Here is a 17,786-nt window from a genome sequence, read left to right on the forward strand (position 1 = left end):
GACAGCTTTCTTGTCCAGGAATGTGTGTAACTATTTCCTGGTGTTGGTCCTTCAGTTGGAGAGTTGATGCTGAACATCAGTCAGTTCTTGTACTTTTCTGTACATCTTGCACTGGTGAAAGTGGTTTTATTAATTGTCAATTGTGGTAAAAAGGTTCCAGTTCTCGCTTCTAATATGACCTGCTTCATGCTCAGAAAATAATACATAGCAGCTCTGCTTAAGGGATAGGTTCTCCAGCTGTATCTTTGGCTGTGAGTGGATTGCCTGTACAAAGTGTAGGGTAAAAACAATACTGTGAAGACCCTCCTTGAAGCTGGAGATCTCCTCTTGGAAGCTTGACCTTGGCCTGTGTTCTGGACCGGGCGAGGTGTGGAGCCCAGCAGAAGCGTCTCAAGCATCCAGGCGCTTCCATGTGGCCGTTCAGCTCTACGTCCCAACTCCCTTAATTTATTATAGCCCTTTCCTCCCCCACTCTTAACCACTCTCCTCCCAGAAAGGGAGAATAGATGACCCTGAGGATGGGCTGCTGAGCAGAACGTGTCGCAGATGAGTTTCCCGAACTCCATTCTCTGCCTCCACCCTTTCCTCAGGGGCTCGTGGTAGAAATGCGTTAGGGCAACCTTGGGCAACCCAGGCTCCCAGGAGGTACCTGCCAGATGGTGCCAGGGGTTTTCCTGTCCTCTTTGAATGAAATAATGCCATAGTGTTGCTGTAAGAATAATTGCAGTTGCCATGTGATAGAATTTAAAAAAAAAAAAAAAGGCTCTCTAGATACCTAAAACCCGAGAATTAAAAAAAAAATGCTTTCTAAATACCTTAAAACCCGTGCTAATTGAAGTTGTAGTATCTCAGCTCGAACTTAAGCTGAGCCTGAATATCAGCTTGAACTTGAAAGCCAGCTGCGGACTCGAGGAACCCGCTGATGTTTTTGCATGTGAATGTATTTTGTCTTTTCCCCTCTTCTAAACACCTCGCTTAAAATACGGCAACTTTCATTGGTAAGGCTGTTTCCGTAACACTGAAATTAAGCTAGAAGCAGCCTTAAATTTTCTTCTGATGCAACTTTCCTTCTTCAGGAGATAAGCTCTGAACTACCAGTCACCTTGTGCCTGATGCCAACCCACGTGTCTTACCTTGCGTTTGGAAAGGAAGGTTCTTTTCTCAATCTAGTTAGCTCATCACTGGAAAGCCCCATAGCACCTGCATATATGTAATTTAAAACCTTTAAAGCCCTTTTCAGCCATTTAGCTTGGTCGTATTTTAACTGCCTTGAGAAAGCAGGTTACAGCATGAGCTCTGTGATTTATAAGCAATGTAGATGCCATAGGTGTGAGGGTTCTTTGTTTATAATAAATTTGAAAGCAGTGTCTTCCATGCTGTTAGCTGCTTTTCTGACTTAAATCTCTGTTCCAGGTGAGATTTGGGATTAATGGAAATCCTAGCTGGGTTTCCTACAACAGAAACATTACCATGGAAGGTCGGAGAATGGCACATGTGCTTTGTTGGGCAAGAGGTTGTTAGCACAGGATAGCGGGGTTAAGTCTTCTGTATCATTAAGAGAGTAATCATATCAAGCTTCTAATATCTGTATAAAATCCTATGGATCTAAGTGTAACCTCCCAATATCAACTCCTTATCTTAAGTTGTCATTTTATGTTATGGTGCCCTGGCAGTTTTCTTCTGTTGAAGTCGAAATAGTCTGGACTTTTTGGCCAGACTAGTGAATTAAAGAAGGAGCAAGAGAAGAAGAAAAGCCCCAAATTCTGCGTGGCGCCTTTCCTAGGTGCGTGCAGGGGGGCAGCCCGTCGGGCAGCTAAAAGCAGCGCGAGGCCTCCGGCCGTGTGGGCTGCGGAGTCCGGCTGCATGACGATTTTTCACTCTGGAAGAATTGGCTGTTTATCCCTGCAAGCTAAGAGTGCATCCCATAGGTTCCTGTCAGCCAGTTTCTGAGTCACTTGGATGTGTAGACAACTGTTTTAAAAAAAAAAAAATCATACACAAGGATTTTTTTTTCTAAAGGTGGAGAAGAAGAGTCCCCAGGAGAGACGATTTCTGCTAAGCTCCATTGTCATCACAGATTGTGAAACACAAATTCTGTGTTATAAACAGCTTGTAATTTTAGTCTTACGTTTTTGCTTTACCAGGCATTAGACTGCAGCTACTGGCATAAAGTTTAAACATTATTATCACAGTTTAAAAAATGCTTTACTTTCACAGTTCTCGATCATAATATGCCACCTACTCGCTTGTATATCATGTTTTCTGTAGAATGGCACGCTCTTATTTTGTGCTGCTGTCAGGAAAGTGATTCTGCAGGGTGGGAAACTGCTCAGAGTTTTGAAGTCTGCCTTTTTGTGCCTATGAGGATTAAACTTGTTTTTAAGGGATCAGAGTTTTACCTGCTTTCTTATGAGGAATGTTTCTTTGACTTCTGCAGTTCTCTTGCAAGCTGATCAATTGACCATATTCCATTTTAAGATGCTTGGAGATAAAGTTTGTGGGAATTAATCTGGATTTCCTTCTAGCTGGTGTTTCCAACCTTTTTTTTCTTGCCGGTGTTATACAAAAGCTTTTCAACAGAGATGGGATGTTCAGAGGACTCAAGCTCTCGCTGTCTCTCGATGTTCAGTATATACCAGGCCGTAATAAGTGAGGAATTTACTGCAGATCTGCTCTTCTGCTGGTTTTTGGGCTCCTTACCCTGTGGTTGAGAGGCCGGACAGAGAATCTTGCAGGTGTTTTCTGTGAACCTGAGTTCACAGATCCCCAAGTTAAGGGTTTGGTGCTACTTTTGCTTGGCAGGATAGCCAGCTGTTCTGGGTGATGATACAGGCTCAACCATTTAAATGTTAACAGTCTGCAGTATCTCCTTCCATTTCTTGCTCTGAGTACCCATGAGGACAAACAAAAATCCACTGCCAACTGAGCCACTCACTCATGTTTATGCTATTTCAGTAGTAGGAGTTAACAGATGCGGCTTCAGAGGAACCCCTCAGGGACATGGTGGGTCAGCGCAGCCTCGGCGAGAGGATTAATTTGGGGATGACTTTGTCATGAGGATGCTTTCACGTGAGCGAGGCTAAATCTAGACCCACTTACTCTGTAGAGAAGACAGCAATCAATTACTCTATTCATTTTATTATCTCCCTTTTCACTAAGCGGCTGCTTCCTTTGACATTTGAAGTAAAACGTTGGCAGGCAGAAAGCAAGTGTGACGAGGGACAAAAATGTTTTGTTCTGATTTTTTTTCTCGTGGAAGCTTTGGAGAAGTTGGAGGAAGTTCACGGAGAGCAGCGATGTTGGAGATATCTTTAGCCAGGGATAGCTGCAATTGCAAGAGGAAAAAGGCAAAGCTGCTCTGAGTTTCTGATGTGGGTGTTAGTCCTGCTCTGTGTTTATTTTCGAGTGTTTTGTTCTGGTCAAGTTGGTAGCACAGTGGCCCGTTGGTCTTGAATAGATAGTAGAGTGGTAAAAGAGTTTAAGTAGAACGTATGTGTTTTTCTAAGCGTTATGGCAGACGATAAAAGCTTGCGGAGAGGAGAGGAATCCGGTGTCTCTCTAGCTAGTTGGGTCAAATTGGTTGTTCCCTTGTGACACCACTCTTTCCTTCCAAACATAGGGGAGAGGCTTTCTGTAGAATATTGTTAGGAATGAAGAGTAAAACAAGCCAAATTAACGATAACAGAAAATACTTCCTAGAGATGTCAAGTTACATTGCAAAATAATCTCTGGTACCTTGAGTATTTTGTAGTTCATAGTGGTCTTTGTAATGCAAAACCTGGCTTCTAATGAAGCAAAAGAAACCCCAGACCCTCTCTCCAGTCCTCAGATGCATAAACAAGAATGTCCTCAAGATTTAAATTGCAATTGAAACAGGGTTTGGGTTCCATTATTCTCTTTCACATTTTGCAAGCCAAAGATGGTAACATTGTGCCTGTAGCTGTTGGGAAGGTAGAAAATGAATTTCTATTGCAGACTTGCTTTAGCTGAGGCTAAAATGGTTAACTTAGGCTGAATTGTGGGGCTCTTTTGCCTCGTCTTTTTAAAATAGATGCTCTATCAGGCGAGTTTGCTAAAGCAGTTCACGGAACAGAGAGGAATAAAACTGTTTCAATGGGGAGGGAGCCAGCTTGAAGCAAGTGATGCAAATTTAGTTCCTTGTCGTCGGTTCTGTCATCCCAAGAAGCGATACAGAGGCTGGCTTCCCTGGGAAGAGCTCCAGTGATTGATGTGACACATGTAGGATAGGTGAGCTTGGAAAATACTGAAATTTTGTGGGAGGTTGTGTAAGTATATTAAAGACACTAAAATATATATTTCATTCATAGTGTCACTATGAAGGCAAAACCAAGAACCAAGTGGGTGGCGGAATCCTGTGTTAATGTAAAGTGTCATAAGAAATATCTCCGACTGCTGATTTCTGTGAACTCCACATTTAATTTCTTCGTTGCATAGTATGCAATTAAAGACTCCGTAGACTTCTGGAGCAATTTTTTTCATGTCTGCAGATGGTGCAACTATGCTGAAACTCCTCATGGGTTTGAAGGGAAATTACGGTTGCAAATCAGCTCCTTTGCAGCCCAAGGTAGAAACCTTTGCCTTTAAAGCCCTGAAGTGAAACTGCAGGAATAAACCACCCTGAAGCCCAGGCCATGGGCAGCTGCAGCTCTGCTGACCACTCACTCTGGTCAGAGCTGACTGAATTAGGTCACTTAATTTCTTTTTTTTTTTTTTTTTTTTTTCCTCTTGAGAGCTGTAAGATAGTCCTGATGGCTTTCTTAAAATGAGCATAATATGTAGCAGTGAGAAGAAAGCGAGGCTAAGGCCAAATTTTACTTTTTCTTGCTTATAATGTCTGTGGGTGTAGCTTTTGCAGATTATTCCCTCTCCGTTTCTACTGATGTTTTCTGCTTCCCTTCTGAAAATATATAGACTTCCTCTGAAATCTGCTGAAGGAGAAGTTTTCCTGTGTTTTGCATCTTCCTCCCAACCTTGTTCAAGTAAACATTTTAGATAACCTGCATGCTGCCATCAGCAGAACACGTTCCCTAACCTTGGCGTGCCTGCGAGGAGCTGCTTTGAGGCCCCGTCGTTGGTTTGGTTTGGCTGGTTGCTTGTTTTTTGCCTTGTTTTCCTCTTGTTTGCCAACGTGCCAGACAGACCCTGTGTTGAGTTGGTCCGATTCCTAGTAAACATGTCAATACACACACAGGCCATCAGACAGCGCGCGGCCCCGGATCCTTCTGACGCAGGAAACCCGCTCCGCTGGCGCGAAAGGGAGGTGGAAGCTCTGGAGATGATTGACGTGACGAGGACGGTGCGGCTGGGATGAGGCCTGCTGGACCGCAGCCACGGGCAGCAGCTCCCCGCGCCCCTGCCCCCTCTTATTTATTTGTTTTGAAGGACCTGCCATGGATTAAAACTTAAAAATGATGAAAAGGAAGTGGCTCTGTAGGGAATAAATAACATTGTTGGGAAGATGTTTGATAAAAATAGGACTGGCCAGGCTTGTTTTTTCCCTTGGGCCCTGTAGTTCATCCTTTGTGTAGGAAAGGAGCCATTGGTGATGCTGCCGTACTTGTTACCACTGCAGAATTTCAGGGCACATGAGAGTTGAGCAACTTCGTTTTATTTAAGCTCTTGAACCCTGTGGGTCACAAGCTCTTTATCCTCCCACCGGTAACTTTCAGCTGTGTTTTGAGAAGTGCTGATGAAAAGTGCTACCCAACAGATGGGTGTGTTAGCCCTGGGGCAGGAGGGCAGTATGAAATGAGAGCAATTGCTGGGCCTCCAGCACTCGGCAAGCAGCGTGAGTTGGTACAGTTGGTAAATGAAAAAGCCAAAGGTTCCTTGTTTATAATCGTCTTGGAAGCAGTGAAGCACAGTTGTCACGGAAGGGAAGTCAGAGAGGGAAAACAAGGGGAATCATAACTCGTGTGGGTAACACATGGCTAGAACACAGAACAGGGGAGGGGTGAGCGGGAGCTGTCTCCACATCACTACGTGGATGTTCATGGTGAGCGGTCGATGCGGATTTTCCCTTCGGAAGTGTAAGTGACCACACGTGCTCAATGCTCTCCCTTGCTGGGGCAAGAGTGACCCAGCTCGAGGCGGGCTCGGCTGGAGCAGGCCCTGGGCTTGCTTCGGTGGGATGAGCTGCCATGTCTCATTGCTGCCCTGCTGCTGCTCTGCCCAAGACCGACTTGGGGTGTTGAGAGCCACACGGCGACGCCGCTGCATCTTTAGCTTCTGGCTAGTTAGGGACAGAGACCTTTCAGTGTAGCACAACCTTTAACTGTACCAAAAAAGAGAAGGAAACAACAACAACAAAACCAGGAGGATCCTTAAAATGTGAAGAGTTGTGTATGCTGTGGTGAAATGACTCCAGGGGTCTTGTTGGCAGTGAACTTTTCTCCTGTAAAAATGAGTGTGAGCAATGCAGGTTCTGCCCTCTGAGTCCCTGGTATAGTGACAAATGAGCTGCTGTGGCTGCACGTGCAGCAAGTGGCCGTGCTGCTGTAGGCCACGTTGAGGAGCAGCCTGCCTCGGTTTGCACAAAAAGTGTCGTCTTTGCTCAGAAATCCCCAAAGGCAACAGGCAGGTCCTTGGGGGACAGTTACGGATTTGGGGACAGTTACTGATGTGAACTAGGCAGTGGTTATATAGGAACGGCCGAGAGCTGCTGCATGGAGTGAATGGTTAGTTGAGGATTGATGATGAGATGGTGGTGGTTCTCTTGGCACCCTTTTCCCTGCTCCTTTCCTCCCTGATCCGGAGCAGCCCTGGGGAGGCCTCGCCGGGAGATGCGGCCAGAGGGAGGATCCGTCTGCAGACCGCAGGGATTGCTCTCACTCTCTGAACCTGGTGCCTGCTGCCGTTTTCCTGCTAGTTCATTGCCCCCTTCCCTGTTGCCCCATCCGGCTTGGAGCTGTCCCTGTGGTTGGGATGGGGCTGCAGGTCCTGCATACAGCAGGTCCATAGCTGGCTTTGCGTTGCTTCTCGAAGCCTCCGGGATGCGCTCGGAAGAGAGGAGCGCCCTGGCCCGCTTGTGGGATTGTAGACAGAATTGAATTCTTGACTGGAGCAGAACTTCCAGGGAGGCATTCGTGTTCATTGGGCATAAAGGATTTGTGGTTTTTCTTTAGTAAGTGTATATATAATAAATATACACATTATAGTGTATATATAAAATTCCATTTTTGAATTGAACAAAAAGCAAAGATAGGTTATACTAATCAAATTTAAAAAGCAATATAAGCAGGAATATCCAACTGTTAAATAGGCCATAAATGCTCTAAAGAGCATCGTATGTGCGTTTCTGCCTGTCTGACAGGCCAGCTTGTGTTGCAAGTCCCTATATGCCTCCTTAAAACGTGATCCAGGGAAAACATAGCACGGCCAAGTTGAAACTGTAGTAGGCTTTGAGCTCTGATTCATTTGTTTTTCATATAATCCTTTTCAGAGCAGCAAACAAAAAGTGAGAAAAAGATGATGCATGATGGTATAATTAGCTTCAGTGAACAATGTGAACTTTAAAAGAATCTTAATTAAAAAAAGGAGGGGGAAGGGAAGCAGCAGGGCAGAGCCGTGGCTGAACTTGAATAAACTAAGAGGGTTCCCTCCTCCTCATCTGCTTAGATGGGAATCATTTATCCCGAGTATCAGCGTGGACCAAGGCGCCTACCCTGTTTCGTGTTTGGGGCTCTGCAGTTCTCATTATATACATGCAGTTCGGCTTATTAGATATACTAATATGTTCTTAAATCAGACATGTCAGCAGCATGCTCATCTGTAAGCAATTTCCAACATTAGAGCCCACTGGACTCTCTCCTCTTCCTTATTAAAGGGATGATGTTTCATAATTGAAGTAAGTGAGTACGTACTTTTGCCATAAAGTTCAAGAAATCTCATTGATTTATAAAAGCATTAAATATCTAAAATTAAGTAACTTTCAAGCTGAGACAAACATGAAACTAAAAACACTGACTCCTAAAGCCTGGGCCTGGAACAGACACGCGAGTGGGTATATGATACTTTAGTTAGCGTTTGCTGCCATTTCTCTTACAAATGGTTCTTTAGGGTATTATAACTCAAGTGTTTTTAAACCCATCGCTCTGGAGCCCTGCCTACAGAATGTCAGCACAATTGCAAGTTTTATTTCTTTAGCAAAATAAAAGGCTTGGAGTAGTTAAACTTTCTAAAGTTTTATGATAGTAAAATAAATTTTGCTACTTTTGCTCTGCTGTAGCTGGGGCCGTGCTGTTCACCTTGTCCTGCCAGCAGGTAGAGACAGAAAAACAAAGCAGTTTATGAGGAGAATCACTGTAGTTTGCAACCTTCCCTTTTTTTCCAGAAGAGGAAAAACCTAACGTCCAAGTGTAAGACGTGTTTGTCAGTGCAGGCGTCTATTATTGTGTGTCTATTAGCAGCTCTACTGTCTTGGATTTCTTTAACAGTGTCCCTGTCCCGTCTGGCTTCTCGCAGTTGGGAATAGCAGCCCATTCCCCTTGGGTCTTTCTTTACCCTTTTCCCAAGGGTGCTGGAATGCAGCTCTTCTGTACACAGGATTGACTGTTCCCGAAAGCCGAGTGTTTCCCTTGGTCCACGAGATTTCTTATAGGCCTAAAGAGTGAACTTGCTCGTGCCTGCTTCTGGTGCAGGAAGTCACATTAAAATAATCCCTGATTTCAGACTGGATCTTTACAGCAGGACGATTATTTCCAGTTTGCCTGGAAAACACCTCTGTTTTAGCAAATATCCAGTCCTGTTGTTTTTTACTATGTCTCTCCAACAAGAAATTGGTGTTCTTAATGTGTCTGTAAACGTGCTTGAAATCTGCAGGTGATCTTGTGGGGTGTTGCCTGTCTAAGCTGCTGTTGGATGGGAAGCTTGCTATGGTTTTAGCGTGTTTCATGCTTTGTGTCCTTTGGTAGCTCATGTTATTAGTCTCTGTTAAGCTTTGTGGGACCACAGGACTGTGTTCTATTATTAGAGCAATTTCTGAATATCTGGACAATTCATCTGGGTTGAAACTTAAGTTCTTGGCTCCAGTGCTTATATTTAGACCTATTTCTTGTCTGAGGAAAATGCGGTGTTAAAGTAATTAAGCCTAATGTGCATTAAAAAAAAAAAACCCAAAACAACAACAACAACAAAAAAAAAACCTTTCCACAAAATTGAATTCTTTGGGGTTTATTTAAGTTTAGGGTTGCTTAAATAAGTTGGCATTTCACTTTGTTTGCTTACAAGCATCTTATCTATTCTGGGGAATCTTTTTTCCATGTTTTCAACAGAAGAGTAACTTTGAGAGAGTCCAAGAACAACAGGTCTCTATGCTCCATAGTTGCTCTTTGTTTTATATCAAAATGCATTTTATGCATCTAATTATTACATTATGGGTGCACTTTTCTCCTAATCCCTTTAAGATGGTTATTGTTGTATGGCTCCAATATGAAAAGACCTACTATTAGGCAACAATCTAGGCTATTTTTTTCGAAGAGTTCATTGAGTTTAGTCTGTTCTTCTCAAGATAAATTCATCACTATGATGCTGCGTGTTCTTGTAAATAAATGTATCCTGTGTTTCTTAGAACTTCAGGAACTTTTTTGTACATAGGTGCCAAATTTAGTCCAACTTGGTTCCCTGGAACATGCAAACAGGAATTCCACGCGTTAGTTACAGGTCTCAGCACTTTCTTTTCCTCCCGGTGGCAGGGCAGGAAGTGCTGAGAAGCTTTCTGGGGTTTTGTGTTGTGGCTGGTCTAAAACTCAAGAATTAGGGTGAGTTTGGCTTGTGAACCTGGAAGAAAGTATGACTGGAGAAATCGTAAGGATTACCTTGCTATGTTCACCTCTTCACCTTACGTGCATGTACCTTAATGGGGGGAAAAAAGTAATCAGGAATCTAAAATGAGTCTGTTTACCACTTGTTGAGAGTCCCGAAGCTGAATCACCTGCGTGTGAAGATATACTTTGAACTAAGATATGCAGATACACCTGGTTTATTTTCTTGTTGCTCCATGAAATGGGGCTTTCTTTTCAGCATCCGTGATAAAACATTTCCCTGTCTGTTGAGGAACACTGAGAGCTCACAACCCTGTGCTGCTGTCAGCAGCGGTTGTACCTATCATGAAATCAAATGCTCATGTCCTCTTTTAAAACTGCAGCCTAACTAAGCAAGTAAAAGTTTGATGTCCATCAGAATATTCTCCTTATGTCAAATGATTTATGTACTAACTTTCCTTTCTCTGCTTACGTTTCCAGTTTGTGGGCCAAATGTTGACATTCGCAACGATATCCATGAGCTGAAACGCCTCGAGAACTGTACGGTCATTGAAGGCTTCCTTCAAATCCTGCTCATCTCCAAGGCAGAGGATTACCGCAACTTTCGCTTCCCCAAGCTCACCGTCATAACCGATTATTTGCTGCTGTTCCGTGTGGCGGGCTTGGAAAGCCTCAGTGATCTCTTCCCCAACCTCACAGTCATTCGTGGCAGGAATCTCTTCTACAACTATGCCTTGGTGATCTTTGAAATGACAAATCTTAAAGAGATTGGGCTTCACAACTTGCGGAACATAACCCGCGGGGCCATCCGGATTGAGAAGAACTCTGACCTGTGTTACCTCTCCACGGTGGACTGGTCTCTCATCCTAGATGCAGTGTCCAACAACTACATTGTTGGGAATAAACCTCCAAAGGAATGTGGGGACTTGTGTCCGGGGACAATGGAAGAGAAGCCGTTGTGTGAGAAGACCTCCATCAATAACGAGTACAACTACCGCTGCTGGACCACCAACCACTGCCAGAAAAGTAAGAGTTGACTAGATTGTGTGTTCTTTATCTCTTTCCAGAGTCAAGTTTTCATTTAATATGCTTTTATTTTAGGCTCTTCCATAACTTCTATTCTAGTTGTGTGTAATCTGCATAGTGAGAATGCCAGTTATCGGGTTTCCACACGAGTAGGTTCTTCCCCAACCAGTATAGGATCATTTTACTTAGTTAAAACAAACTCTGTGGGTTACTTCCCCATGAAAAAGATGCAGAGTGCCCAAGTGAGGCATTAAAGTCCTTACAGCAAAACTGGAACCAGTTCTACCTCCCTTGAGGGTTTGGCAGGAGGTGGCTCCTCCTGGCCTGAGTGATACTGTATGGGGGCCAGTCATGGCAGTGCTGCAGGTGTTACCTGCACTTGTTGTGACTGGGTGTTCTTCGCCTCCCTTGGTATGTACCTTCCAAAATTCATATGAAAATCAATTCTAAACATTAAGAACTCTTGTACTGACGTTTATTTTTTTCCAGTATGTTGTGCTGTTGTAGAGAGCTGCTGAAATAATGGATGTCTTGAACTCCCGGTGGAATTTTCCTTGACTCTTTTGTCCTTATCTTGCACGACAGGGTTTCTTCCTTTCTGATAGCAAGTATTAGCAAAAACAAAACCTGATCTCTTTGCACTTTTTAAAAATAGAGTGTACAAATACATAGTTTACTCAAATAACACGATTGCATGGTAGGCTTTTTGAGTTCATCCTCTAACTTTATGAAAGATGAGCCCTGCTGTATCACTAGGGCTTAATTACAAGCAGTCGTCACTGGGAGGAGCGTTTCCTAAATTCAGCCTGGAGTCTTGACCAACACTGTAGTAATGAGAGGAAACACCATAGTGGAGATATTATAAAAACAGGAGTTTTGAGGTTATTTTTTTGGGGGGAAGCTGCTTTTTTTTTTTTCTGTTTGTCTTTTCCTTATTTGTTTCCTCCCCCTTCCCTTCTAATAACCTTTCGGGTGCTTCTGAAGCCCTTCCATTCTACCAGAGTTTGAACTGGAATATCTTGTACAGTCGTAGTTAATACGCCCCAAAAAAATCTCTGGAAAAAAGATGCTTGTAGTAATAATTCCTATGGGAAATCAAGGTTGTGTTTAAACGAATGAACAAAACTACAACTTACTAGAAGTCCTGTAAACTTGGCCAAGGTGAGGGAAATGAACTGCGTTAGTTTTTTGCCATATGTTGCTCTGAGTCATTAGGGTTCTGCAAGCCAAATTTTTGCCTTGATCCAAGGAGTGCAGCTCCTTTGTCTGCAGATGATGACCGAGGTGATTCCTATGCAGCTTTGTTCCTTAGTGGTTTGAATGGCTGAAGTGGAATGTATTTAATAACATAAAACAAGTGACGTGTTTTTCTGTTGTATGTTCTGGCTCATTGGAACACACAGAAGTGATGTGTGAGCAACTTGTTGACTTTAAGGGGACTGTTAAAATAATCTGAATCCCAAACGCGCACGAGAAGAGAACTGTTTAAATAAGATGAGGTCATGATTATACTGTGATGGCAGCACTTTTAAGGCAAGGATATAAGTAATGTTTTTCCTTTCCTACGTGCTTTTGTCCTCCTTTTGTGGTAGATTGTGAACAGAAAAGCAAGTATTGGAAAAGAGCCCTGAAATTCTTCATAAGAGCACTATATTTTTAAAAAATCTAGGTTTAAAGTATCTTAGCACACAGAGCAGAAAGATTACTATGCTCTAATAAACAATAAAAAGTGAGAAAGTTGGACTGTTAATCATAGTAAGTCACTGACTTCACCGGAGGAAGACTTTAAATTCGCCAGACATTCATCCACGGGAAGAGTGCTGCCTCTTCTAAAGGAAGACAAGGGACGTGTAAAAGTTCAGTTGCTCAAAAGGAAGCTTTTAGTTTATCTTACTCGACTGCATGAACGCACTTGCAATGAACTCCTGATCTGGGCAGGACTCTGCGGTACCAAATTGCACAAGGACGTGAAAAAGAATAGAGACAAGGACTTCAAGTGGCTGGATGCTTTTTAATCTGCATTTCCCTACCAATATAGATGTGACATTTGCATCATTTTCCAGGGGAAATTTTCCAGGGTAATAACTAGTTTAACCTTGACATTCTCCCTGTGCGTCACAGTGCTGTTAAACTGAAAACGCTGTCTGTCACTTTGTGTTCATTGAGTTTGCCCTTTTATTTTGCTTCCTGGATCCGTGGTAGCAGCGGATAGTAAATCACTTTTGTCCTTGTTTAGGACAGGACAACAGTGCAAGATCTCAAGCTGGTGGGTGAATGTTGTGTGGGAACACTTAGTACTTTAAGTAGCCTGCCTTGTGTTTAATTTTGCCATTGGTGGGAAATTGTTCTTTGCTTCCTTCTCTTTCTCCCTCGCAAACAAAGGAAAAAGCTTTTGCTTCCTTCAGCCTGGCTCGTGCGGGAACAACATGGGGGAGGAGTGAGGCCTCAGCAGCCCTGGTTTCCGTGTCCCACACGTCCCCTTTCCGTGTGGGTGCCGTAAGGCAGCAGCCGCGCTCCGGTCGCTCCCTTTGGAGCTGGGTTTGGCAAACCCTCATCTCTGTCTCGCGCCTGTGCTGCTTGTGGCGTCTCGTATTTGGCTGTGCTTCATTGAGCTGCTCGGGGTTGTGGGTCCCTACAGAGCCTCTCTTGAGGTAAGAGGCGAGCGCTGAAGCTGTGTCAGTGACTGGGCTGCGGGGCTCAGAGATGGAAAAGATGAAAGTGTCATTTCCAGACACACAAATAAGAGGGTGGCCTTCTCCCTAGCAGCTGAGAGTGCAGGGACGTGTTTGTGGAAGCTGCCTGCGTCTGCGTTAGCAATTGATGCAAGAACCAGATAAGACCCTTGTGTGCCCGCGCAGGAGCAGTTGGTGGTGACCTGCTGGCTCTGCCTGTCCATTGATCTGCTGGAAAGAAAATATTCATTGTTTTCTGAACTCCCTTTGATGACTAAACGTGCAGGTTTGCGGCCTTAGTCACTAGGTCTTTATACGTGCGTATAAACTGGATAGAAATGGCAACCTTTAAAGCCTTCCTGGAAACTTAGGATCCCTAATCTGTCCTCTCTGTGCTGAGTTTCCTCGACGAGCCCGGCTAGTGCTGCCCAGGACCCTCCTGCACCGGGGCCCACGAGAAGTGAACCAGGCAAGCTGTGTAGGTGCAAAAGCAATGGCAAAACCAGTGGTAATTAGTACATAAAATCTATCATACATGGATTTTTTTTTTCCCTTCTTAACCTCAATTTAGTTATTCCTTCCTCTGGATCCCTGTAGAACTTGGAGTCCTTCCCTGTGAGGTACTAGCTGAAACTCACCCCTTGCCATTCAGGTAGATGAAGGATTAGGGCTCAGGCCGTGGCCTGCGGAGGACAGGCAGCCGTTATGGAAGGGCAGTGGCTCCAGGTGACAAGGAGGGCACAGCCTGGCATCCGAATCCTCCTGTGCAGGACAGCAAGCTGTAGTGCGGGACCAAGGGGATGGAGGAACTCGAGTCCCATAAAAACACCCATGGTGAGTGCGCCAAGTGCATGAGGGGCCTTCAGAAATAAATTTGCCACTGACACTGAAAAAATCCTGAATCTTTACTTTGATTTTTATGGAGAGAGCATGGATTAGGCTGTAAGCGTAAGGGTGTGATTTGTTTTAAGAGGTGAATTTGACGTGAAAAAACAATAGTTCACGTAGCCTGTGCTTTGCAATACAACTGGGGAAAACTTTCAGCTTGCAAATGTGTGAAACTAAAGACCACAGAAAAAGGCATGTGAGGATTTGGAGGCTGATAAGGAAGCAGATGGCAGCTGAGCACAAAATGTTTTTAATGAAAATGTATCCTTATTCCCTCTTGAATTGGCTTGACAGTGGCCTGAAACACTGGTGTGTGTGTGGGAGCGGGGAACAGGAGGGAGAGGATGACAGCGAGTGGGAAGAGCGGTCCATATGTACCTTCCCCTGAAATGTTTAAACATATGGAGACAGTAACATGATGTATCCTCACAAATATTCGGAATCTGCTCCGGTTTGTTTACACGGAGCTCCGGGGCTGGTGCCGTCGATGGGTGTCGTTTGACACGGCTCCGTTGACGGGTGCAGCACCCTTGAGTCAGCACAAAACGCGCTGGGATTTTGCTCCCTGCTTTACTTCCCGCTCTCCCCTCTCCGAGGAGTGTCCAGGGTGAATTCCCTGCCCTTCACAAATGTTGCACATATGTGAGCTGTGCCCATGTGGATGGAGATGGAGAGAGAGGGCCAAACTGGGAGCCAGGGGTGCCTGATCAGATCATCCTTGCTTTGCTTTAAATTACATCTGCATGCCTTTTCTTTGCTGCCTCATTCATGTATATATCTATTTTTCTTACTCTGAAATATAACAGAAATTGCCTGTAGCAGAAGAGAGGAAAATACTCTTTAAAAACCTTATTTCTTAACTGGCAAATTGGGTGTGATACAACATTAAGTGAAGCTAATTTATAAACATAAATTCCACCTTTGTTGGGTTAAAAAATAAAGTATCATATAAACCTGAAAATATTTTGAAATGGGCAGGTTGTTAGTCCATTTGGTTGTTACGCAAACCCTCCAGCAAATAAACATCTTCTGAAAGGAATAAACAGAAGGGTAAAAGAAAAAAATTGTAAAAAGGCACAGTTGGTGTTGGCGAGTTAGAGAAATCTGGAGCACGTTAAAAAATTTTTGTTGGTGTTTTCGTTCTGAATGAAGTTTTTTCCTGACTTTCGCTCCCCTCCTGAGAAGCCTGCTCTCCAGCCAAAGGTTTCCCAGAATTTTTATTATGGCTGTGAGAGCATATTTAATTAGTAAGCTGGAATGGCCGCGGAGCAGCTCGGGCCAATCTGCAGTTAATTACTGTAACGGTGGTTTATATTCTGAGAAAACAGCTAAAATTAAACAAATGTATAGCTGCCATTTTTCTTTGTTCTCTGGCAGAGTTGCTGGGGAGTGAATGCCTTGAATCCTGCAGCCCGCACCGGGCACCAAACCCGAGGTGCTAAAGTTTCGTACCCCTCTGGGCTGCTACTTTCGTCTGGCATCAAAATATGCTGCTTTGAAGGGACTCTAAACAGTGGTGTTTTGGTTTGCAGTATTAAAGGCTGGGTGCGACTAATATATCAGTAGTAGCTTGTCACAGGTTGAAGTTTAATTAAAAAAAAAAACTTAAATTAAGGTATTTTGCCTTTTTTGAATAAGTAATAAAACCTTGAAATAGTCTAATAAAGAAAAAAAAGAAATATTTATATTTTTTGAAAATACCATATTTCTCTTGTACACATGAAAACACCCTTTTTTCTCCCCTCCCAATTTATTAGTATTTGTTATTTGTTTATTGCTTACACTTGCCTTATCTTTGTCTACCCGAAGATGTGCTTCTGAGCAACAGGTGCTGTGTAGCTCTTTAAAAAGCTAGAAAATTAACTCTTCTGGTACCCTTTTTCCGTAAAGGAGTGAGGAAAAAATCCGTGTGTTATGGAATAGTACAGTAAACATTGCAATACTTTGAGTGGATGTACAATACCCTGCAAATAACAGATGAACTAATGTGCTGCAGCTAGAACACGCCGCCGGTAGAAGCACATTCACGTGCACTGAAACAAGCACGTGCTGGGCCTGTCTTTCATAGCTTCAGATCTTTGTCTCATGGTATTTTGAAATCATGAGTATGATTTTTGTTTGCCTTTTTTATTGAAACTGCAATATGGATTTACTTGATGCCAAACAATTGCTTCACTGTCAGAAGAAGCTTAGAGCAAGAAATTCCTTCTTTCCTGCTTTGGAGAATTGCGTGTGTGTTGATTCCTCAATACAGTTCCTCCCGATGCCCCATAGTAAAGGGCAAGGAAAAAAACCAAAATGATGTCGGTTCTTTTTGCAGGAAGATGGAGCAGGATCCTGCGATGCCACACGTACAGTGTGCAGCCTTTTATTGTGGAAGTCCCTGCCTGGCCTCTCACTTTATGGTGCCTGCAGGGAAGAGGGAATGAGCCTCGTGGCCCGAGGTGGAGGACGGGAAGGAGATGGGAAGATGTCCCCGATCACGTGCCGTGAGGGTCCCGAGGATGTTGCCTGTTTGTTTCCAAGCAAAGTACTCTAAAACCTCTCCAATGTCCTAAAATTCTTTAAAAGCTAGATTATGGATGATGCTTCAGAAATGCCATGGTCTGATGTTAGCTGGAACTGGAAACAGCACTTTGGTTTTACTTGAAGTCCTTAATGCTGCTCTTAAGAGCTCGCTTTCATCTTAGAAGAGATTGAGGGTGATAGATACTTAGCGAAGTTATTTTGTTGTGCAGTGTTAAATCTTTAAAATGATGTGTGTATCTAAATAGGAACCTGATCTCTGGTGGATCTGCCTAACAAACTACAGACCTCATTGGTGGATGAATTGGACAAATGTTTGATAACAGAGCAGACAGCTGCATTGGGTAGTTAACTCCATTTATTTTACAACAAATTTGCAAGACAGCTGGGGTGAGGGAATAGGTAGAAGCGTTGTAGGGGAAAATGCCAGGCAAATGGCAAGTGTTAAAACCAAAATAAAGCTGTGTTTTTGCGAATCTTGCAGAGACGGCACAAACTCAGCCTGCTCGCTGCCTGACCTGGGACTCTGCAGCACACAGGGGTCCTCTTGGCAAAGGCGTCCTTGCTTCCCTGGGGGTTTCTGTTTGCAGGGCCTGGCGCCTAAATAAGGGTGAACTTGAGCTGCATGTTTGTGGGCTCGCTAAAAATACCTGTTACTTGCTCAGCTGCTCATTTCATGAGGTGTGCAGAATTGCATCTTTTCTGGAGACTGATTTGCCATAGAACTTGGCTGAAATTGGCTGACAGAGCTGGGAGGACATGGGCAAGTTCACCAACCTTCCCAGGCTGCTGCTTACAGCAAAGTAAGCTAAATCTCATAGATTTAGCCCTGAGTATTCATGTCCTCTTAAGATTTTGAATAGTAGGTGCCATTTTTCCCTTAGTTTGTTTC

At 43.8% G+C, this 17,786-nt stretch overlaps 1 protein-coding gene across 2 annotated transcripts in view; it reads left to right on the forward strand.

Moving 5' to 3' along the window:
* IGF1R (insulin like growth factor 1 receptor) overlaps positions 1-17,786 on the forward strand; it is a 141,450-nt gene that overhangs the window by 18,747 nt on the left and 104,917 nt on the right. For both annotated transcript variants that reach the window (XM_088539114.1, XM_088539059.1), the window contains exon 2: positions 10,263-10,808. In XM_088539114.1, coding sequence (XP_088395240.1) covers positions 10,263-10,808 — 546 coding nt within the window. The remainder of the gene's footprint in view (positions 1-10,262; positions 10,809-17,786) is intronic.

The sequence above is a fragment of the Tinamus guttatus genome, unplaced genomic scaffold (genome assembly GCF_059628265.1).
Source record: "Tinamus guttatus ecotype Peru unplaced genomic scaffold, ASM5962826v1 Tinamus_guttatus_pri_ptg000004l, whole genome shotgun sequence".
NCBI lineage: Eukaryota > Metazoa > Chordata > Aves > Tinamiformes > Tinamidae > Tinamus > Tinamus guttatus.